This window comes from Antennarius striatus, chromosome 1 (assembly GCF_040054535.1).
Source record: "Antennarius striatus isolate MH-2024 chromosome 1, ASM4005453v1, whole genome shotgun sequence".
NCBI classification, from domain to species: domain Eukaryota; kingdom Metazoa; phylum Chordata; class Actinopteri; order Lophiiformes; family Antennariidae; genus Antennarius; species Antennarius striatus.
The window spans coordinates 21,510,346-21,535,675 of NC_090776.1; the positions used below are offsets into that span (position 1 = coordinate 21,510,346).

General features: G+C 39.8%; 1 protein-coding gene across 1 annotated transcript; it reads left to right on the plus strand.

Moving 5' to 3' along the window:
* Positions 1-6,167: 6,167 nt before the first annotated feature.
* LOC137593586 (putative leucine-rich repeat-containing protein DDB_G0290503) lies at positions 6,168-24,980 on the plus strand. Its single transcript, XM_068312485.1, has 18 exons — positions 6,168-6,687; positions 7,237-7,317; positions 12,906-12,995; positions 13,732-13,896; positions 14,013-14,105; positions 14,205-14,318; positions 14,406-14,558; positions 14,796-14,921; positions 15,162-15,290; positions 15,378-15,472; positions 15,573-15,678; positions 16,487-16,570; positions 16,778-16,884; positions 16,984-17,555; positions 20,602-20,746; positions 21,787-22,380; positions 22,512-22,725; positions 24,019-24,980. Exons 1-18 carry the CDS (start codon positions 6,616-6,618, stop codon positions 24,160-24,162), a joined length of 3,084 nt encoding a protein of 1,027 aa, XP_068168586.1. The 5' UTR covers positions 6,168-6,615; the 3' UTR covers positions 24,163-24,980.
* The last annotated feature ends 350 nt before the right edge of the window (positions 24,981-25,330 follow it).

Here is a 25,330-nt window from a genome sequence, read left to right on the forward strand (position 1 = left end):
GCATTCATATTTACAGCTGATTAAGGCAGATGAATAGACTGGGATTCCTTTGCCTTACTGGTTGACTGGTTGTGGTTGGCAGGGCATGACCTTCATTTGTTGCTCTTCTATGTGGAACAAACATCTTAACCCTTTGAGTGCCACCACATTGTCTCCCTCTGTCTCACGCCAAGCCAAGCAGTAAACCAGTAGGGCTGCTGGCCGGACGGCTTGAGAGGGAACATTACTGTGTGCTTAACAAGGTGATCATTCCTGGAATTCCATCAAGTGCTGTTTGAGTGACTTTAACTGGATTAGAGAAGTGATGAAGAGGATAGCTGAGTTCCCCTTATTTCTACAGTGATGGGTTAAATTCAGGGCTGGTTTCTTTCGTTGGAAGCTCAGTATTTCACAATTCTTAATAGTAAACTTTCAAGTTTTACAAGTCCTTCAGGTTTCGAGGAAGGTCTAGAGGTTCATTGTAGGTGGAGAGCCTTTAGGAGGAGAAACTGTAGGAGGAGAGACTGTAGGAGGAGAGACTGTAGGAGGACATGTCACAGTGCAATGCTGCCCCCTTCCTGCGGTAATCCCTGCTTCCAGCTATTGGAGGCGATTGAAAGAAGCAGTTATTTCTATTTTTTAGAATTCAATTTTCTTATTTCCCATGGGTCATCACAATTAAGTACCGGGAAGATCATCAAGTCAACAGCCAAGAAAGAAAAAAGAAGCAATTACAGATTCATATCAATGTTCGAATTTCCACAGAATTTCACCAGTCAAATTATTCTTGTCTTCGATGCTTCTCATAATAGTCTGACCCCTAAAACTCCTTACCAACCACCCAGCCAAACAATACTTTATACTTTTGCAGTGCTAGACGGCATGCATGAAAGAGTTACCGTCTATGTTGCACTTCAAACATTTACCTGACGATGTGTTATCAAACTTGCTTATTATATCTCGAGTGTAGTACACTAGAAATATATTATTCTAGCAAAGTATACTCTTGTCAAAACATTATACTGTATTGGATGCAGATTTTCATTGGAGGTTGATTTCCATTTCCATGTTTCCATTTCTCTTTAACTTCCTTGGTCTTCAGTCCACTTACAGATATTCTCTAATATATTACATATTCTCTAATAACGTATCAATGTTGTCCGTATTAAACAAATTGTACATACAACCAATCAGTCAGCTCTTTTTAACACTTTTGCTAAAGATACTGAATGTTTCGGTAACTTGCTTTCTGACCAAGGTCATTATGGTTAGTAATCCAGTTTTTCAGTTGCGTGTACTTTTAGACACATAGTGACATGGATTCCATATCACTATGTGTCTGGGAAGACGTATTTCTTAATGAAGATTTATTTAAAATTGTTATTTCAGGATTTTAATGTATACCATTAATCGCAAAAGTAGTTCATTTACCATATAAAGAATTTTTAGGAGGTTTTTTGAATTTAATTTCAATAGCTACATAATTTTAAAGAGATTTATTCTTCCTATTATGTTTACTTTGAGGTCTTGCCACCTGATAACATCTTTTCAAATGATTTCACAAGTAGAATAAAGTTATCTTGATATTACTGCGTCTAAACATCACTAATATACTGTAAGTTCCAAGGTATTGTGTATATGTTTTTTGTATCTGAAATTGTACAAACTTCTCCAAGTCCTTTCTGCAATAGTTTATGGTGAACAATTCTATTTTTGCAATGTTCATTTCATAACCAGATATCTCTAAAAAGATTTTGATTATTTTCATTACATGTGCAATTGAGGAGCTTGCATTGATTAAATAAAGTAAGATATCATCTTTAAATGAGTTTAATTTAAACAGTTCCTTACCTCTTATTTCTTCTCTCAAACGTTTTTGCAATCCAAATAATGGTGTTGACAGAGGACAGTCACGGGCAGTACCTCTAATTAGGAAGAAAGGCTTTGATAGAATTGCATTTGTAAAAACATGTTCGTTATAGCCCTGTACAATGTTCTTATCATAAAACAAACAGGAAATCTGTATACTACTTCTAATACCTTAAACAAGTGGGACCGTTCTATTCTATCAAAAGTCTTCTCCACAACCATTGTCATTGATGTTAAGCCTATTTTATGTTTCTTTGAAAAATGGGTAATGGTGAGAAATGTTCTGATGTTAGTTTTTAAATCTCTATATTAAATAAAACCCACTGTATCTGTACCAGTCTATTATTCATAATTTTAGTTAAGAGCTTCCTATCACAGTTTATTGAGCTTATTGGCCTATAATCAGAGGGTGTTTCACAGGCCTTACCTGGTTCTGGTATAGCAGATATAGTTGTTTCGTACGTTGGTTTGCGTACCTCTTGTTATGTTGCACTGAATTCACCACTGCCATGGAAGAGGAATTTTAAACATTTCCTGTTCATTCTGCAGATCCTGTGTGACTTTCTGTTTTCTTTAGGGGATAGTTCACGTCTCACAATAGCATGGTCAGATATTACAGTGTTATTGATTTTACTTGTGATTACTCTATCTAGCTCAGACCCTGGGATAAACAAATAGTCAAATCGACCATGGCTATATAATAGTCTGTTGTATAATAGTGTAGGTCCCCCACACACCCAGAAGGTTGTTAATAGATTAGAGATTTAAAATATCATCTGGTGGGTTTACTGCTGGTTGTGGAAGAAAATAGTCATAGAATGAAGGTGTGGACAAAAAAAATTAGATCAGACAAGTAATGTGAATTTGTGAATGTGTACATTCAACGTAGAGGTCCCCCATGACCTGGAGGAGCAAGGATCTCCACAAACATCACAGTGTTGTTATATTTTCACAAGTGGGGGCAGAGAATTGAGAAGTGTCACCTCGTGGTAACAAGATTCTGGTTTGAATGCAGACCTGGACGTCTGTGTCGATACTGCATGCTTCTCTGTCCCATTCCTGTGGGTGTTACAGCTTCCTCCCACACCCCCAAGCACATGTGTGAAGGAATTGGACATTGTCACCTGTCCGGGGTGTGCCCCACCTCTATCCCATTAAGGGCTGGGATAGGCTCTGTCACCCTGAGGTTATGAAAAATGGAGCGATTAGCTGTAATAATAAAGGAAATTTATTCTAATGAGATATGCAGCATTGGTTTGTAAATGCGATGTGGTGGATGAGCTTCAGGATATTGAGCTGTCAGACCTCTAGAGACCCAGAGGGATGGAAAGAGGAGAAAGCATCCCCTTCAAACAACCCACATTACACTAACGCTTCTGCCATCACACACCTCAGCGTGGCTCCTGGGACTTACACTTGTAGTTCCCCAGGTCTGCCTCATTTAGAACACGCCTCAATGCGAGCAGGACAAACCTGCTTCCAGGTCATGCGTAGTTTGACTCACTCGATGGTTTTATTCGTCAGCACATATATTACACATCCATTTTATAATGTACCAAAATAATTTTGTGCTAAGTTAGGCTAGTTATCAATTAGGCTACTTATCAGAAGCTGTGTAGATAAACTGCTGTCATTTACTACTTTTTAAAAAACATTTCATGCCCTTCCTTAGTTAAAAAAAACAACAGTAATGCAACAAGGAAAGAACTTGACAGATTCACAGCAGAAATCATGATGAAAAATGTTGATAACAATGTGAGGGGATCAAACCAAGATCTGATTAATCTGTGGCTCTGATTAGAAAAAACCCTCACAAACATTTCGCAATTCACTAGTAAAAAAAAAAAAAAAAAGTCCAAAGCAGAAACGAGAGGTAGAACCAACCAGTAAACTGTGTCAACAGCAGACTATGTGAGTCAAGTGCAAAGGTTAGTCTGTTCATTTATTCTTCTCAACCAAATATAGGACCTTTTACAAGGATTGTTAAAGTTGATTAAACACTTTGGAGGCAGCTGAAATCTTCTTCTTTGTTCAGACTTCCCGACTGATGATTGGCCAGGACAGAAATGAGCAGCATGAGTGGATGACAATGACACTGTTGACACCCAGACAGAAAACATGGGATTGGAGAGACAGAACAAGTGAGGGAAACATTGATTTTGTCTGGTATATATCACAAAAGAAGGATTTTTTTCATGTATGCTGTAGTTGTATTTCTTCTTAATTCAATCGTAATTCTTGAAAGAGACCCAGAGTGTTTAAATAAGAGGTGGACAACCCACTTCTGTTTGGAAATGGCTTTTCTAATTTGATAAAGATGGCCTCATTCACTCTGATCTCATCATTTCTCCTCAGTTTCGCCACTAAATCAAGTGAAACTGATAAAGATGATAATAATCATGTTAATAACTGACACAATGCCCCTTCAGGCAAACAACCTGTTGTGTTTTCAACCACTGTTGTGAACCATGACAGAACCTTTGACCCAACAGTTAAGGTCTGACCTCAATGGCTGTCATTGAGTTGGTGATTCCTCACCATCCAGTTACAATGGGAGCCTCTTGAATGAAAGCGAAACAGAGCTCAGTCTAATTCTTACAGTCAGTGGAAACACATTAGATTACAACAACCCAAATCCCAGAAAACGGAAGGTAGATGGAGGGGGTCCCACTTCCTTTGCTGAGGGGGCTTCAGATTAAATAAAGAAGGAAAATCCTCTCTAGCTGAGAATGTTGTTCTCAAACTCGCCCATTTTCAGTGCCGATCTAACCTGATCTGATGGTATGCATTCTTCCTATTCACCAATTATGCAGCTTGTTATGCAAAAATGTTGAAAAGTCACATTTAGACAAATGAGATAGTTGTGAGGTTTAATTTAATCTTTAATGATCACTGTTACAGATACAGATACAAATGTAGCCTACTGTCTATACTCTGCATTATATTCTGAAATACTGTATGTTGCAGTACAACAACAAAAATAAAGTAAGACACAACAAATAAATCCAACTGAATGTATATTTTATTATGGGTCATATTTATTATTAACCTTTTAAATTTGCAAGGCACTTGAGTTGGTCGTGCTCGTTCCAGCTGACATTGAACAAGAGGTGGGGTACACCTTAGAAAGGTCAAAGTTCATCACAAGGCTGGCAAACAACCCCAAAGCTATCACCAAAAAAATAAACAACAGCTTTTGTTGTTGGTTGAAACAATGAAATCCTTAACCTCAAATAACACACAACACCTAAAAAAGAGACACAATAGATTCTCAATGTGTGCCTTTCATTTCTAATGTAGTATTTCTACGTTTTGCCACTTTTGCCCTTGTGTCGTTAGAAAAATGCGCTGATAGTCTTTGCTTTCATTATTTCCTTGATTATCTTATTAGTTGTGTGGTCTATAAAAAATAAGACACACCCTCTTAATTTCCAACGTGACATCATCACAATATTTGTTTGTGGAGCAAAGCAAAATTATATTCCCCAAGTGCAGGACATCCTAAACTAAGAGCTATGAATCCACATGTGATCAGGAAGCAGTGAGTTAAGTTGTGACGTAAATTCAATGCTGTATGAAATGTTTACTGGGGAGAATTTCCACATGGATTTCCACGTGACTTTGGATTTGGACAGAGGCCTGGCTGTGTGACCAACTCACTGATTGCAGAAGTAGAGAAACACCATGTTGTTTGATGTCTTGTTATTAATTAACTAGTTACGCTGGTTGAAATACCTCTTGGACATTGTCCCAAGAAAAATTCTTGTCATAGTTAGTGATGACTTTTGAGATGAACCTACAGCAGATCTTTGCTCAAAATGAAGGCGCACCTTACTCGGCAATGTTAAAGTTTTTTTTTTCTGTATTCTTCTGTGTCTCTAGTTTCTATTTAGGGGGAGTGACTGAAAGATATTCATTCAAGGAATTTGCTCTGGATGCCAAGCTGGCTGTCTGTCTGATCCTCAAGGATACTGGGCAGCTTGTTTGTAACGAACAGACAAGAAGAAATTCATTGTGTTAGGAGTGTTGATGTATTTTTGATTATGTAAAATGACCCCATTACCTTTAAATGTCTTGAATATAAAGCTCAACTTAATTTAAAAACGGCTTTAACAATAAAATGTACATCAAACGTCAAAGGTAGAAGTACAATGATGTGTGAACTACACAAATGATAAGTCGTAGAAACCAATTCGTGTGACAGTGTCTTGTCACACGACTCAGCTGGGAGGTGAAGCACCTCCTCCTGCTGGCCTCTGGTGCTGATAAGGAGTGCTCCACCTGTCCTGTGTAAGAGGACCCGCCCTGTGAAAGTCCTGCTCTGTGTGCAGGCAGCACAGACCAGGCAGTCAGTTGAAATGTGGCCCAACAGGTCTGATGGGAATTTAGAGACACAGAGAGCGAGTCAGAGAGAGAGAGAAAGACGAGCCTGAGTGACTGCTGAGTGACTGTCAAGCCTGTCAACCAGGTGTAGCTAGAAGCCATCTGTCTGGAACTGAAGCAATGACTCAGTCCTGTTTGCGTTGGTGACCGAAGAACTGGTTTGCACCTGATCGTTCTACTGAGGGGAAAACGTCAGGGGCTCTTCTAGGACTCTCACCACCACCACTAGAAGTTAAGAGTGGAATTTCCCCTCCTCATCCCTGACTGCAGCCGGGGGCAGATGTGAGCATTTGAGCAGAACTCAGGAAAGAGCTTGAGAGGAAGGGTGGGAGGAGGTCTGGAGAGGGAGAGGAAGACAGCTTAGGAGTGGACTGAAGAGGAGATATGCTACACTACGGTTCAGGACAAACTATTTCCACCACCACCACAGTAGACTCTCCAGAGTCTTTACGTGAGGTAAGACGTTCCAGAGATGGCAGGAGCTGGAAAACCCTTCCAGCAAAACCCTTCCTTTCTCTCTCCATTCTATCCTGTTGATTTTTCCCTCCCAGTCTGTTTGTCCCTTGTTGCTCCTGACGCTGTAACCACTTCATATTTGGCTGTTCCTTGTTTTTAACAGTCCCGCCTAACATGTTCTATCCCCCGATCATCTAGGACATTGTTGTATTCTCTAACATGAGCATGTAATGGGTGCTGAGTGTGCATCACTGCAGGGCTGTCATGTTTATTAGAGCAGCTCTCTGCCAAAACAGGCCTCTGTATTAACAGCATCCAAAATAATTCCCATTGTTTTCTCAAGAAGAAAGAGGCTATTATTTGGTAAACAGGGTATGGTGTGATCACAAAAAACCTTTTTTCTAAAACTTTGTTTTATAAAATGTAAATGTGAAAACAGCAGTAATTAGCTTGTACTGTCTAGTCTCTGTTATCTCACCACTGAAGAATGGGAAACAATTTGTCCATGCAAGATCAATTATTTGCTCTTGGTCTGTTTGTTTTCCACAGAGGAGGATCAAGCACCTCAGGTTGACGCTCCATGCAGGAGATAATGGCAGCAAGGAGCAAAGAACTGCAAAGTCAGGCACAGTAAGTCATTTATTTCTCTTGATAGTCCTGTTTAGATAGTTGGTGTGTGTGTAGCTTGGTCACAAACCTATATTCCCTCTTTGACTGAAGAAAGCAGCTTTATTTGAGTCACTGCAAGTGTCCAACCTGGCATTTTGACATTCTCTCAAAAATAACAATGTAGAAAATCATAAAAAATAAAAGAAAACATCAGAAGTACATGTAAATGAAGGTGCTTATAGCTACTCATAAGATGGTGGAGACACTAGCATTTATGTACTCTATTTCATCTTCTTCAACCAGTTTCACCATCATTACAGGAGGGTGTGAATGGACACACAGCTGTTTCACATTTACTTAAAAAAAAACTCAGCTGCGACCCTCTTTTGTAAAACCCCACCTACCAACGAAAATATTTAAAACCCTTTTTGCTGAACAGACGATGTATTTGATACCTCATCTTGGATGAACCTCGGTTAGAAAAATAGCAACACAAACAATGGGACCCGAACTCAGCTCAGAAGTGGCATGAGCTCATGGAATGAAGTAGTGTTAGAGTGCATTGTGAGGGTGTGAAATATTATTGTGAGCTCGTGCTGCAGGCTGCGTCTGTTTGTTGTAGGAGACTCTACCCTTCTTTATTTGCAGTCAGGATTTGCGGTGCGGAGGCTCATGTCTGACTTTAACAAAGGGAGTGTAAGATCTGAGTATTTGTTGGCACCAAAGCGCTTTCGTTGTTTTCACCTCTGTGCAAGAAACACATGGTGGTATGTTTGATGTGAACTTTGGCTGAGGAGTATGGAGTTCTTCAAATTACCGGACCTGCACATGGTTTTACTGATAGTGCGCTGCTATAATCTCTGAGTGTGTTTCCCATTGGGAGGGAGTTGCCATGGTTATTTGATCTGATGACAGAGGACAGCTTGATCAAGTGTTACACATGTGCTCTGTGCTGACGTGCATTTCAGTTTGTGTTGTAAGCGCTACACCCCTGCCAGAGTACAGTTCAGTTTAGCAGAGAAAGTTATGGTGGCTGCTGGAACAGCATCATGTGTATTGTACCAACAGCAGCGGTATCGACCTTCTTATCTACCTCAAGGCAGGTGATGAACAGGACATTAATGTGTCCTGAGTCAGAGGGATGGGGCAGACTAAAAAACCGTTTCACGCACTATAAACTAATGTCAACTGAAACTATTGAAGTGTTAAAACGCAATGATGTGTAGTTTACTTGTAAAAGTGTAAGGACTTGTAAAGGCAGGGGAAGGGGAGGAGGTTGTGGGCGGGTCAAGGTTCACAACATTATAAACTCACTTGTCACTTTGTTCTTTATGTGTGTAAATATATTATTATGGGAGAGGGGCAGGTCATACTACATATGTTTTCTTGCTCCATTTAAGATAATGGACTGTTTCCATGTATTTTATTATAGTGTTTTGTTTTGTTTTTTTGGTTATGAAAATTCTCTGAACTGAGTAAAATAAATCAAATAAAAGTAGAACACGTGCTGCCACACTTTCTCTGCCTACACAGCCCTGTGGTGGTTATACATTTAATATGTAGTTCAAATATCAGCACAATGTTCCAAAGCAGCACAGCCTTAAACAGGCTTGATTTATCAGTTCTGACTGAAATATTTTAGGCCGTGAGTCTCTATCCTTTTAAGTCAATGTGCTCCAACAAGTTTCCCCTTTTAAAAATTCCTCTAGCTTTAGAAGTTTTTCAGCTTTTCTTTTTGTGATTTTGTGTTGAAAATAAAAGGGAAGACCCAAAGTTAATATAGGAAGGAAATGAGCACAATATTGTCTGCCCAAAATATTATGTTTCTGTTCGGATGCAGGTTAAAGAGCGTCTTAAAATTAGACGCCGGCACATCCTGTCACCTGACTCATCATGGATACGATCCAACCAGCCACTATGGCTGATGAAGTAAATACCTCGCACACTAAAGACGCTGAAATGACTGCTATATAGATGCTTCTGCACATCCAGTCTCTTCAGCCAGTGTGCTCCTTGAGTGAATTTTTGTGACCTGATGTCAAAGCTGTTGTCATAAAATAAGGAGCTAATCCTGTCAGTCGAGTCCTTCACAATGCAGTCGATAAAGCTGTCAGTTTGCTGCCCCAAATGAACTGTGCAGTAAAATCTTTGCTCTCACATATCCAGAATATTTTTTTGAATTACATAGCAGCACAGTATTATTTACACGTTTAAATAGTATAACAATGTCTTTGAGGTGCTTCCAAAACTCAAGACAATGAACCAAAAGAGAGCTGGTGTTCCTCTCTCCATGACTACAGCTGCAATTAAACAGTCCTTCAGTGTGGTCAAACATTGTTTTTGTAAAACTCAACGCTGCACGTAGAACAATCTGAGTTCTCCATGTTCTTAGAGTATAAAGATGTTGACTGTTCTTCCCTCCCACCTGCTGGAATCCGCTTCCGCCCATTAGTAGGATATTGTGTCTGCTATACATGAAGAGAATGTTCGGCTCGGAGAGACAACACTGGGATCTTTGTTGTTTTTTTTAATTCTTATTCTTCCTTATCCTTATTTCTATGAGAGGTCACCTGTCTGCTATCAAGCTCAGGTTCAAAATCAAGCTGAACTTCATGGAGGCCCTGGTGGGAAATCACTGTTAAGACTGGATATTTTTACCAACTTTTTAATGAAGGTTTATATAACAAGTGTGTTAAAATGTGTTGCCTACTTCCAACCTACCCATGGCAAGGTCTCCATCCATACAATGACCTGCTTAAAAACACAAATGTGTTTTTAAGAGAGTTAAGAGGGAACTAGTGTTATCTTGTGGGGTTATGGACAACCACTACATCAGTGGTGAGGGCGACTGGGGAATTTAATTGGAGCATCAACACTGGGGTCTGCATAAAAAATAAAATGTAACACAGAAGTATTGGTGACTTTCAATGAATTTCTTTGTTACTTGGCTCAGCACGATGCTTCATTGTGTTGTTATTAGAACCATTACAACAAAGATTTAAATCTTGGCCTAAATTTAAAAAGAAAGTATTTTCCACATTCTGTTTAATAGGTTCCATGAAGCCAAACTGACAAAGAAAAAAAGTTGATCATACAAAGAACATAAAGTACAAGAAATGAGTCCAAGCATAAGATAAAACATAGAAATTAATGATGGGAAGAAATAAAAACAATCATTCCAACTCACTAATATATATTTTGTGATGCTTTGGGTCTGAATGTGCTACCTGTGAGATTTCCAACAGTTTGACATCAAAATGTGGACAGTTGGCCTTCTCTGCAGCTCCTTCACTTGTTCTTACAAGTTCTGCTTTGTCTCATGAGGGCTTTGAGCTACTGGGTGGTTTGATGAACGACGATTTGTTCCCCGTCTCAAGCGGTGTGTGCAGAACAAACGTGTTGAAATCTGGATGAAATAAAAATGTTCTTTCCTTAGATCCCTTCCCTGTGTACATATTTAAACAATACATATTGAAATTAGTCAGTCATCTTCAGTTTACCACCGCTATATCTGCCGCAGCGGGTCACGGGAAGCTGGAGCCTATCTCGGCAGGGGACACTCCGGGCACGACGCCAGTGCACCGCGGAGCCACACACAAAGACATACAACCATGCACACACACACTCATTCCTATGGGCAATTTAGAATGGCCAGTCAACCTGAAGCGCATGCTTTTGGAGGTGGGAGGAAGCCGGAGAACCCGGAGAGAACCCACGCAGACACGGGGAAAGCATGCGAACTCCGCACACAGCGGGACTCGAACCCGCATCCGCCGTGTTGTGAGGCGGCAGCGCTAACCACTGCGCCACCATGCCGCCCATTGAAATTAGTCGGTGCCTTTGAATTCTGAGAATTCATGACCAACATTATGGTATGATGTACATAGGTCATCATTTCTCCATATTCTTCATGGTGTACAACAGCCTGATCCACTAACTTGATTGATCATAACTGGAGTTTAGAAACTAGCTCGAGGAAACAAGTTGCCTTCTGTGGTTTAACGGATGCCATTATGTTTACAATGGCGTAAATCCATCAGTTTCAGGGTTTGCCTGCCTGTCGCACTCGAAAACATGTCAGGTTACAGAAGTTAATGTCGCCTCATCTGGATTTTAACTTAAAGCTGGTTTATACATATGTTTGTGAATCAAGTGAAGCCAATTAATGTTCTTTAAGACTTATCCATAATGATTCATATACAAATTAGTGCTGTCAGGCGTTTAAAAAAAAAATCAAATTAGTTACAGGATTTGTAATTAATAAATGTAATTAATCACATTTTAATCTCATACCTGCTAAAGGCCCCCAAATAAAGAATTTGAATTCTAGCACATTACAAAATTGTAGTGCATGACTAATCAATAGAATACACCAAGAAGAGAAGATTTGAAATCCACATTTTTATAGGTTGAGTGTGCTTTATAAATGAAATTCAAAAGAAAAAAGGCCAAGCACATCAGCAAACCAATTAGACCAGGTGCATTTCTCAAAAATGCAATACAAACACAGTTAAATAAAATAAAATTCAGAAATAAAATAAGGCCGAGTCTCAAATTGGCATATAAGCAGACTCAATCAAAATGAATAGTAAAGCTGACTCAATACAGCAATTCAAAATGAATAGTATAACATGCCTCTAAATAAGGCAACTAAATATCAAGATGCCAACAGGCTTTTCCTAAGCTAACGTTACAGGAACTGACAACAGACAACTCTGTGTCCTTGACATGTTTTGCATTTAAATGATACGTTAGGCTGGAGCTGCTTCGGTGATATGAAGATTCTCTTTTACAAAAGGTACAAATAATAATAATAATGGATCAGATTTATATAGCGCTTTTCTGGACACTCAAAGACGCTTTACATCGGATCCATTATTCATTCACTCCTCATTCATACTTGTTGATGGTAAGCTACGTGTGTAGCCACAGCTGCCCTGGGGCAGACTGACGGAGGCGTCTACAGCGCAGAATCACTGCGTTTTTGTTGATAGTTCATTCTTTGTTCTTTTTATAAAGAAACTTTCCGCCCAAAGGTCCGAGTGGTCTTACCTCGCTCTCCTGTGTCGCGTCCATCTCTGTTGTCAGTCACTCTGCTTTTGACTAGTGGCGCAGGTAGGAAGGGACGTCACTGCAGCCTACGGGTCCCTCAATGGGCCAAACTTGCCACTCGCGATTAATTGCGTTAATTTTTATAGCGCGTTATTTTGCAGCGTAATTAATTAATCAATCTAGTTCACGCGTTAAACTGACAGCCCTAATACAAATCAAACTTAAATATTATAAATATAAACTGTTCAACATATATGTTTGTGTAGGTTCTCACTTATGTTCAACACAATTTTTTGACAAAGACAAGATTGAAGGCCATAAACAAAGGAAAGAAAAAAAAGGTAACAAAACAGAAAAAATACAAACCTCTCTTGTCCTCATCTAGTAGCTGAAACCAGACATCCTGCTAATTAAATGGTTAGCAATACATTTGCACAAGAAAATAAGTTATAATTTGTATGTTTCATAATTCTCCGGGTCCCAAACCAAGAACAAATTGAATCAGCCTCTTCAAAAAAAAATTTTTTTAAAAATTTAAATATTTGTTTTGTGTGTAGGCTGAGAAAGAGAAAGATGACAGGACATGGAGGAAGAAGAATGGGTTAATCCAAAGAGAGAGGCCAGCTGGCAGAGAGTCACCTCAGCAGGTAACAGAAACATCCGGCACATGAGTAATAGACATGACACCACAATGCATGCGCTGCTACAGCTTCAGCATGTGTCACTGACAACTTCAGTAGAGCACCTGTGAAACCTGTGCATCCACCTTCAGGCTGTCATCAATAATGTATTCATGGGTTCAACATGTACAGATACTTGCATATGACAGGAACACAGTCTGTAGATCACAGACATCCATCTATATGTGCTCTGAAGTCGTTAGTTTCGGCCCGAAAATACGTTTCTAACATTTCTAACATTCTATCATTCTGCTACATCGATAAAACCTCAAGCTACAGTTTTAGAATTTATCTGCAACCATGATGACAAATGTCAATTGTTTGGTTTTTTTTGTTAATGCAATGGTAACAGTGCTGCTCTTCTCTGCTGGTGTGCCTATCTTTCACTGGACACCCCTCTGCTAGCGATACAATAGGAACGGCTGCAGCTCGTGTACTGGGTTGCAGAAATGTGACACCTATGATACACCCTGCACTTTTTTTTTTTAGACGTTTATTCCCAGCCTTCAGTTTCTAGTACTCAGCAGCGGCGCTGCTGGAAATACCTGATCAAGAGTAAATATGCGGGCATTTGCACACATGTGTGATTCACCCAAATGTACACTGAAGAAAGTACATAAATACACAGATAAAATGACAATTCGAGTCTGATAGAAGGTGGCCAAAGAAACCTTACCGGTGTCGTCTTGTCATCCCCCATCAGCACCATGGGGACATGACCAATGGGGCGCCAGAGACATCGGTGCAGAAACATGGTCCCAGAGTGTACGGCGTTGTGCAAAGGGTGGGGGCAGATAAACAGCAGGAGGTGATGGCACGGCAGTGGACTGTCAGTCACCTCCAGGAGGAGATGAAGTACATCCGAGAGGTGAGAGGAGACAAATACCAGCAGAAACAGACTGTTATGATAAAATATTTATGTCTTATAATTTCTACAGTATGCAAAAATGTTTAGTGGATAACGTGTGTATGTCCTGCAAACAGGTGAGAGATTCGTTGGAGAAAGTGAGAGAGCGGATGTACGGGCAGTTTGGAGGGATGCAGCAATCGATGAACAAGCTGACTCAGGAAATCAGGGTAATAAAGAAAGGAAGATCTTCTAATAGCTGATCAGCTCCAGTCCCTGAAAATGTGAATAAATCTGAAAAATCCTGTGTGTAATGTGTGTGTGTGCAGGAGGCCAACACACATCGAAGGAGTCTGGAGTCAGAGGTGATGGTTCGTACGTCAGCCATGGAAAGCTTTGATCAGATGAACAGCTCCCTTATAGTGGCTAACATCAGCCTTCAGGTGGCAAAATCAGTGGCAATGGATTCTGTGATGACGTGTTCCTCAACAGACGTGTAATGAAAGGCTGGCTTGGTGTTTCCTTTGCAGAAATCCCTTCTGGAGAACTGTCAGACCGGAGTAGAAAGGAGGGAGGAGGTGAAGAGAATGAGGAGCAACCTTGAGAAAGCGCAACAAAAACTTACAGACAAGGAGAGTGAACTATCCGCAGCACAGATTGAAAACCAGACCCTGAGACTGAAGGTAAAACAGTGCACACCTAATCATTAAAAAAGACCCAAACGCTCTCAGAACATTCATGATTCTGATACATAATTCTCTAATGACCCAACAAAAGTGGCTGCCCTCTATCACAGATTTAATTGGCTGAGGCAAGTTTTACGGAGAGTAATATGACAAAGTCTTGCTGCATGTTATCCTTTATTATTTAGGGAATAATCAGCCTTTTACTTAATTCCTTCTCCGTTACGTATCCTTCAGGTGGAGGCGTCACGAGAGGCCCAAACTCAGGCTCTTCAGGAACTCTCAGCAAAACTACAGAAAGAGTATGAGGAAAAGCTTCAGGAGGAACAGCAGAGGCACAGGGAGGAGATTGAAAACCTACAGGTCTGCATTCCTTTTTACTCTTTCATACCTCCTCAGTTATACAGTTTTATTTCCGGTATAAACCAAACCCTACGTATCATAAAACAAGGATCTGTGTGTGATGATTAATCAGTATCACATGGTTTTGGTACATTTGGAATTCAATACAATGCAAACGCAAAGTGCCAATGATTTGCTACACTGGATGTTTGATGAGCCATTATTTTTCATCCATCCTGAAATGCTTTTACGCTCCCACAGGTCCAACTCGATGAGTACATCAGACGACTGGAGGAAGCAGAGAAGAACATTAGGATAGCAGAGGCTACGATCGAAGAGAGGGACCAGAAAATCATTGAAGTGGAGCGTTTACTGGACTGCATGGGAAAAGTAAGGCTGAGTTTACATACGAGACATCAGGCTATCTACGCTAACTGCAGATTATATATACTTTATGATGAAATATTGTTTTTACAGGAGAAAAGTCACTTTCAAACAAAACTGGAGGATTGTGAGAAGCGGCTCCGCTTGTTGGAACAGAGCGATGTAACTGATGCCACTGTAATCAAGAGGTACAGAAAATAATAAACTACTGTATAAAGAATAAATTTCAAACTCCAAAAATATTTTTTATGTAAGTATAATAAGTCACTGGTTTACACTTCTGTTCAGGACCAAAGAGCTAAAGTCAGAGTCTGTGGATCTCCGCGAGAGGATCAAACACTTGAACGACATGGTGTTCTGCCAGCAGAGGAAAATCAAAGGAATGATAGAAGAGGTGAGGAATCAGTGACGGAATACATTCCGTTAAAATCCATACAGTTCTGTCTGGGTTATGATGAAAGGTGTGGAAGAGACACATGTCTGCTGAAGTAGAAGAAACTTACCTGGCATCAGAGAATATTAATTATCAACCACGGCACATAAAATGTGCTGATTTTGTTAAATTTAAATGCTTTTGTATTTAAAAGTGCATTATTATAATTAAACTGGCTTGTTTTTAACAAAAAATATAGTTTCCAAAAATTGAAGGATAAATGGGAATGTTGCATGGACTGTGTTTTACCAGTGTTAACACTTATTTTATGTGTTTATAAGTCATGATGATCTAATTATGCAAGTGTTTGCACTTCTATCTGATAAATGTAATGGAGTTCTAGAGTGTATTGTAGTAAATGGGCTGCAGGGCCACTGGAATATGCAGTAATATGAAGTACAGTATTTTCTGACCTACAAGGCGCACCTTCAATGAATGGCCTATTTTAAAACTTTTTCCATATGTAAGGCACACTGGATTGTAAGGCGAACCTACAAACATGGGCTATTTTAAACCTTTTTTCCTGTATAAGGGACACTGGATCATAAGGTGCATTGGAGGTTTTTGAGAAAATTAAAAGCTTTTAGGTGCGCCTTATAGTGCGGAAAATACTGTATACCTACAAACTGCATAAAAATTTCTATACCCCCCACTCTATAGCATACCAAATAATCATTGCTGTTGTTATCAGGAAGCTATTTGGGTCTTATTGATTAATTGACATAATAATTGTCTTAAATTAAATGCTGGCGTCTTGCACGTATTAAAGGTTGAGTGTCTGCGAGGTCAAGTTGCTCAGAAGGATTTGTTCATCTCGGAGCTTCTGGACAGAATAGCGATCGTGGAGTGTGAGGTGAGATTTTGCTGCCAGTCTTAAATGAGGTGAGAAAAGCTACTGCATGTCTAAACATCATTGCCTGGGCTGCTGAGCGCCGAACTTTCTACTTGTCTGTGGGAGTTCCTCGTGTCTGCACCTATCAAACCACTTTCACATGTAAAGTGACTTCAGTCTTTTGCATGTCCAACCTGACAGCGTTCTTTCCTCTTTTCCTTTTCCTAGAATAATGAATTAGAAGACAAGCTGAAGTATTTTATGTCCACACAGAATAAGCCACGAGAAAATGTGAAAACCAGAGAGTTTGGAGTGGGATGTGATCTACTCCCCAGGTAAGACGTTAAGTTGGAGAAGCATAGTTAGCAAACATCATATCTGGTGCCTCCTCTGGAGGCGTTTTCTCACTGTGATGTCTGGCTGTGCGTCTGCAGACCTGAAGTAAAAAGGATTGATGATGAAGCTCCTATTCTGCATGAACCATCTCATCTCCATCCCATGCAACAACCACCATCCGCTGACTCTCTATCACCTGAAAAACCTCCATCACTTGCACAACCTCCATCACTCACATCACCTCTTTCCTCTGTACAACCTTCATCCCCCATACAAATGCCATCTGTTTTATCATCCGGATATCCATTCATCACTCTGACATCATCTATCCAAACAAGGACGTACTCACCCAAAAACCTTCCTCCTAGCAGACTAGAAGCCAGTTTGCTGAGGTACAGTCCTATTGAATACAGCCGCATGTTAGATTCAAGTCCCTCAGTATCTGTAGGGTTGTCGTCTTACAGCCACACGTCAGAGTCAGAGTCTAATTCAGAGTCTCCAGCGAGTTCTGTTCAGTCTGGGATAGACGAGGTGGATGCAGAAACAAAGACAGAAATACAATCCAGCCCAGAGGAATCTACTTCATCGCCGTCCTCTGAGCAACCAAAACCAAAAGGCTCTCGAATTTATACACCATTCATGAAACTTTTGGAAATGACACAAAAGACAAATAAAAATTGATCTTTATAGAATAGCTTTTACATAAATATTGGCTCTGGTTGGATCATGTCAAATAAGGAGCTGAGTTAGTTAGCTGAGTTGTGCATGAACACAGGAAGGAAGGAGAAACAGCAGTCCTACGGGAGAGAAAATTGACCTACTGGAATTTCTATAGCTTGTTAATAATTAATACCACCAAATGTTTACGGTCTGGGAAAAACAAAACATATGCTGTAAGAACTCTTCCTTTTAAACACTGTTTCCAGCCATTATGCTATGCTGAGTAACGTAGCTGCGTTTAATGTAGCGTAAAGATAATGAAGGAGAAAATGGTTCCAACTGATGATGTAAACAGACCACAGGTCTCAGGCCTCTGGTTGCACATATGCACAATGTGAAGATAAAATGTTGTTGCTCACTGCTGGGTTGAAATGATCTGTTCTGTAAAAATATTGTGTAAATAATTTATATAAGGATTTTATTAGTTTTGTTTACAGTGAATGTTGCCTTACAGTATGTTGCTCATTGAGTACACAGTCAGCCCATTAAAGATTATTTTCTGTATTTTCCTATTATTTTATATTGGCTCTGTAAAAATTAAATAAATATTATTTTCTTAATATTACTTATGTATAAGATATTTATTAACATGCTTTGTGCCTTTGTGAGCAGGATACTATTTGATACTGGTGGTGGTGCTCTTTAAATTGGTGACAGGGTAATTTAATGATGTAATATGAAATCTCTTTCTGTGACTATGATTAAACTGTGCAATCGCTATAAGTATGATGATTCTACTGAGGTGACTGCCTTTCCTGAGCCCAAGGCACAAGTATTATCCAGCTATCATCTGCACTGCCATGACTGTTTTTCAATAAAAAACTTTGTAATGTGAACAGTATATTTGGTTAATAAAGGCTTTGCCGTGTATAAAAGATATGTGTAAACCTTTGTCCTACACTTATATTCAGTACAACCTCATCAGTCCCTACAGGCCCTATGACAAGACAATGAAACACAATGTTTGTAAAGTCAAATTTCCTTAACTTTTTTATAAATTTCATGTCTTTATTAATGACTGTGTCACTTGGATCAAATTTTTGTAAGTTACTGCTGGTGACATATGTTCATACATAGATTGCAGGAAAAGTTGCAACATTTAATAAATACAGTATTTCAAATTTTCCACCAGTAAACCTAAAACCATTCCAACTTAGTTGACATACATTAAAGAAGGTTTACTTAGACATTTACCCAAATAAGGATTACAAATCTAAAAAGACACGCAAGATGTCTCTACAGCTTTTTCTGTTAGTTTACTTTGATTTGGATGGAAGACTCTTATGTGATAAAAGGTTGAATAGTGAATGTTTTATAATATCTGTGAGTTGGTATATATGGCACAAATGCTCACAGTCAACCATTTAAAAGTTAATATAAAGTATATAATATAATATAATATAATATAATATAATATAATATAATATAATATAATATAATATAATATAATATAATATAATATAATATAATATAATATAATATAATATAATTTAACACAATATAATATAATATTATATAATGTAAAGTTAATATATTTTCTATATAATCTAGCAGGATTTTATTTCAGATGTACATGTACAGTCAAAAGTTTGCTGGTCTATTAATTCTAAGGGAGGCTATAGAACAGCTGTGACCTTTTGTTGAGCTTTGGTCATTGTTCATTGGCAAGAGGAACAAATTAGTTAACCCAGTGATTGGGAAACATCCAAATAGGAAATGTAGCTGTGGAAAATCTGAGACCTTGTGACCTTATGACCTTAAGCTAGTGCTGTGCTGATGGGACAAACAGGGTGTATGTGTGCCCAGTTTCTGTTAGGGAAAGGACATCAACTTTCTCGGTTCTGGCCAACAGTGATCCACCATGTAAAGCCACTTGAAATATTGTTGATTTGCTTGGACAAGTGAGGGTGACAGAAGGTATATCCTCACGACAATTCCAGGCCATTGTGATTATAGAATAGACCGCCATCCACAGGATGACATCTGGAGATTGTATCAGCCCATGAGGAAAAGGGGTTACTGCTGTAACATATAATCTGCTCATGAGCAACAGAATGATACTGGTCCTGTAAAATGATGTGCTTTCCAGCTGTGTCACCTAAAAAATCTTATGCCACCAGCATTCTTTTGTTGTCTTTCCTTTTGTCCCTTTGTTTTTGCTACTGAATGAAAAAGAGGATGTGTAAACCACAAAGCTTCCCCAGTACTGAGCAGTAGGTCATCGGGTCACTTCACCCTGCAGGTTCCATTCCTATTTACATGCGACACCAGTATTTACAACATTTGACAATGAAAACATAAACCATGAGCTCCAACAGTTCTGACACAGAGACAACTCTTCCATTGAGTCAGCATTCCTTGTTCTACTGGAAGGAAATACTCTATATGTGTTCTAATCCCTGATGTCTCGATCTGATAAATTTTCAAGAAGATCTGTAAAAACCTTTTTTGAGTTTAATTTCTGCAGTAATCATTTAAATAATGTGCAGTTCAACAGAAAATAATAAACATAGATCCACCCTTTAATCCAGATATCCTTGAATCCTTGAAAATTCAAGTCGTTTCTGTGTAACTGTTCTGACAGGGAAGACAGAACCAAAAGAAAAACAAAAAAAAACCTGTGATCATTTCACCTTGCTCAGGAACAAGTTAGCAAGGATCAAAATACAGGTTTTCGCTTTCATCAAACACAAACTACGTCAGCACAATTTTGGTTAAAACCAAGTTGGACTTTTTTTTAAAATTATTATATAGTGACTTTATGTTCCATGGTTGGCCAATAGAGGGCGCCACCTTAGCATCAATGGTCACCAGGCGCATTACTCGACTTTAACCAGCAGGGGCGCTAGAGCTACAGCTAAACACATGACTTCCGCAGAGGCGGAAGAAGAAGAAAAAGAAGAGGAAGTCCATTCGACGTGTTGTCGTTACCGGATGGTCAGAGTTTGTGTGTAAAATGTGGAGCTGATAATGTCAGGTCGTATGTCCTTGTTTGTGAGCGGCTGGAGCTACATGTCTGCGGCTAAGAGCGATGTCCTCGTCTTGGACTGAGCGGCAGGGAGAGGTGGGAAACCTGGGAGAGAAGAGCCACGAAGAGCTGCGAGAGCTGCTTCAGCGACAGGAGAAGATCCTCAACAACAGGTATGTTAACAGTGTTAGCATCTGGTCTTTGTAAATTAACAACACGTCAAATGTGGAGTGTCCACACCAGTCTGTCTATGGAAGAGACAGGACGATCAAAATAAGTTAAAATCAGCTTTATCCCTCCTGATCACAGAAATGTGACCGTGGTTAGCATACAGCCTCTACAACCATGCTGCAAAATAGCTCAGTCATAGTTGGGTGAGAATACACCATCTGTTCACTTTACTAACTGGTTTGGCACTAAATAGAATTTTGATCAATTTCAAATACAGTTTACATAATTCATTTTGTGATATAAGTGTCCAAACCAGTATCGATAATCTTGCTAAATCCCTACAGGGATTGGGATTGAAGGTGGGTCGTCTTCCCTGAGCAGCAAGAAGAGAAATCTGGTGGTGGCGGTGGCTGATGGCTCTGCTGAGACTAATAAACAAGAGAAAATGTTGCTGAATCTGTGAGGAATAGGGAGGGTGATGGCGTGCATCCTGGTGTGCATCCTCTCTGTAGCAGAAAAACTACAGAGAGGATCGTATTGAAAGACAGCAGCAAGATGATCCTGTATGCTCAGTTTTTCTGCTCTACTAATGGATAGACGTGATCAGATGATGAAAACAGCAGATATCTTAATTAAATGAAAGAAACAAAGATGTTTTGTTCAAAGAAGTATTCCTGGTTGAACTTTTGCTTCCACTTTATTTCTTGACAAGCGTCTTCGCATCTTGGTATGAGATTAGACATGAATGATATGTACAGTTATATGATGATCAAACTTTAGATATTTGTTACCACTTGAAAAATATTTAGTTAATATAAATGGAAATAAAACATATAAGCAGAATAACCAAAATGGTTTGGTTCTTGTTTTCATGAAAACAGTCACGATCAAAGGCAAATAGACAAACTTAATTCAAAACATCAGCTTAGAGAATGACATTATGAAGAATGGTGTTCGACTGTTTCCATCTACAACATCAAGTGTGTTTAATAATCATTTGTTTATCGTCTTATATATTTCAATGCTGATTGTTTGTTCACAGGAGGTTAGTGCAGACTCTTCCTGATAAAGGCAAGAAGATTAAAGAATTTGTGGAGAAAGTGCAACTTGCCATTAAACTCCACAATGAAGAGGAGAGGAGACAGAGCTTGGTGTCTTCAGCCAAGACAGAGTTACAGTCCAAGTACCAGCAGGCTTTCACTAATCGACGTCCTGAAATCCCTGACACACCAGCAGCTTCTCACCAGAGCGTACAAACTCAGGCTGCTTCACATAATGTGATGCAGGGGAAGAAAACCTCACCTGCTTCAGATGCTGTGCAGGAAAACTTGTCTCTGGACAAGGAACACGGCCAGTTGGTCTCCACAGTAGACCCTGGAGAAACCATGGAGACTGCTGCTGCCGGGGCCTCCCTGAACTCCAATGAGACAAAAGAGGCTGACCTTGTGGAGGCCTTGGAAAGGGTCAGTATGTCTGAAACAAGTCCTGGTTTCAGTAACAAGTCCAAAGACCCATCAAGCAGCACAAGAAGAGATAATTATTTTCTGAGAAAGGACATACTGAAAAAGCCTCACTATGTAACGCTCCTGGAAAAAACTGAGACGACTCCGGCAAAGCAGAAATTCAAGACAAATCAGTGAGTGTACTTTATTATTTTTGCTGCACTGACAAGTTTTCCTGTTTTGATAAGTTCAACGGAGTAACACCAGTAACTGGTTTACAGTAACCAGTTATTTGTGACCACTACCTTCTTGTCTGTGTTTCCAGGCTGCCCCACAGTGGTGACACCCCCCCATCGGGATCCCTGTCCCCCAGACAAGGATCATTACAGCTGTCTGCACAGGCCAGGAGGGAGCGGGACAGAAAACACCTGGATGACGTCACCGCCGCCAGACAACCTCCTCTTCACTACAGCCCGGCTCAGCTTCTGTCTCTGGAAGAGTCAGCTGTCCTCCTCCAAGAGCAAACCAAGAGGCAGCATGTAAGTCATGTATTCACTTATCCTTCACCTGGGGTGTGTGAATCACCCTCAGCCAGACTGAGGGGGTCAGAATTTCACCCTGTCAAATATAAAATCTATCTTTGAATCAATTAGTAAGACTGCATTAGAGCAACACCATACAGGAAAAAAATATGACATTGACATAAAAGATAATCGTAACTTCAGCGCCTTAAAAATGTGTCGTCTTGTAACACAGTCGATGTTAAAATATTTGCCGATCAATGTAGTTCAGATGAATGAGAGCATTTCTGTTTTCTGTATGTGTCAAGCAGCTAAAAGTTTTTGCCATGACGTTTGTGTCAGTGTACCTTAAGTTAATACTGGGCATCCCGCAATGTGATAATTGCGTTGTTAATGAGCAAACAATAAACCATGTAGGCTTCTTCCTCGCTATGCTAGTGACATACCGAGGTAATGTTATATATGAGTGTCCTGGTTTTACCAGCTGGAAGCATGTAGAAAATTGTGTTCTCTTTTCATACCAGAAACACTCTACATTAAAAACAGAATAGAAAACAGATGAGTGGAAATAAAATCCTGAATAATAAAATAAAATCCACAGGTTTGTTCAGCCTACTGAACAAACCTGTGGGGGCAGTGTTCTGATCTGGGGTTGCTGCAGTCGGTCAGGTCCAGATTCAGCAACAGTATCGACTGAATCGATCAATGGATTTTTTCTTCCCTGATGGCACGGACATATTCAATGGATTCATTGGGGCTCAAACTGTGAAAGAGTGTTTCAGGGAGGATGAGACATCATGTTCACACACGGATTGGCCATCCCAGAGTCCAGACCTTAACCCCATTAAGAATCTTTGGGACGTACTGGAGAAGGTTTTGCCCAGTGGTCAGACTCTACCATCGTCAATGCACGATGTTGGTGAGAAATTAATGTAACACTGGATGGAAATAAATCTTGTGACGTCGCAGAAACTTATTGAAATAATGTCACAGCTAATGTGTGCCATAATCAAAGCTAAAGGTGGCTACTTTAAAAAAAAACTTTTTTAATAAATAATGGCTTCAAATGGGTGTTGTGTGTCACGTCTGTGTCAGAATCCTCCTTCAGCTCCAGAGGGCAGCATAGGAGCCACTTCACATCCAGAGTCATCATTTCAGAGCCAAATGTCCGACAGTGTGCTTGTCAACTGACAGAATTCTGTTAAGCTGATTATCAGTCCCATTTTCTTTTAAGGCTTTATGACGATGTCCTTGTTCCGTCTTTACCAGCCTATTCATGTCAGCTTTCCCTCTGTTTTGTTTTAATCTCAGGAGCTGCAGGCCAAGCTGGCGGCCCAGAAACTGTCTGAGGGGCTGAGGGTCTCTATGGAGAGCTACACTCCTGATGGCGGTCCCACGGCTTCCTACAGAGAAGTTCACGATGCAGGAGCCCAGCTTTCCTCGGATGATGACTGATTCTGGAAGGCCAGAGCTGGGGTTGACTAGTGTGACCTCGATCCTGAGGGGAAACAGGCTTTGGACTTCGTAATCAGCATTCATCAGATTGGATTTTTGCAGGACAAAAGACAAGAAATCGGTCTTTGTGTGGTTGTTAGACTCAGCTCAAGAAACTGAAAGGCAGGTTAAGAAACTAAGTTCTGTGACATTCAGATTTTCTTGTTCAGGTCTTTGGACGTCATCCAGCAATAAGAACAGCTGCTGGTGGTTAAGTGCTACATTTTTAAGGATATATTAGAGGGAATGGTTGTTTTCTGAACGCTGATGTGATGATGTCACACCTTTTTATCCAGAGTTTTGTATGCTGAAGCTTCCATTTTGTTTGAGACTAATTAGATATACTTGACACTCTTCAGCTGGTGTAGCAGACAGTTTTGGCACAATGGCGAGTGTTCGTTTGAATGCTGCGGAATAAATAATTGTTATTGAATCTTAATAATCTGCAGCTTTATTTCCGATAAAGCAGGTCAGCGTTGTCTCCACAAATAAAAAATGGATGCATGTGAAGTTCTCGTGTGTAACTGTAGAAGTATTTTTCTGTTTTTAACAGACCAACAAGCCTCAGTTCACACATCTGTGTGTGTAAAACCATATTCCATCAGCTGTAATGAATGCCGGTATGTCTGGTGGTGTCATGGAGGCATATCGCTGAGGAAATACCACAGGCCTGAGGTTCATCAATCATGAATCTGGACATCTAGATAAAAACATAAAAACGCAGCTGGAGCTTAACGTATCCAGAAGCCTTTTATAACCCATCTGATCCCACCTCAATTGTTTGATATTAGAAAATAAGAAAAATAAGATGTTATTTTTGTGTTGTGTTTTATTTAATAAGCTTTAAACTGCCTGAAATGTAATTTATAAATGAAAAGGAACACCTTAAATGCACAAGAGAATTGTGCTTCATAACACTTCATGTTCTCTTCCAGACTTCCATCTTATTCAGTTGATAGTTGGGGGAGAATCTGTCAGCAAGCTGATAGCAATTTTAATTTGCAGTGAATCTGCAGGTCAGCGACAGGCGGTGATTGAAGTCCTGCGAGATGTTATCAGGCAGGGATCTTTTACACACTTGATAAGATTAATGCAAGGTTAGTGAAATACTGAAGCTGGATGGCGGAGA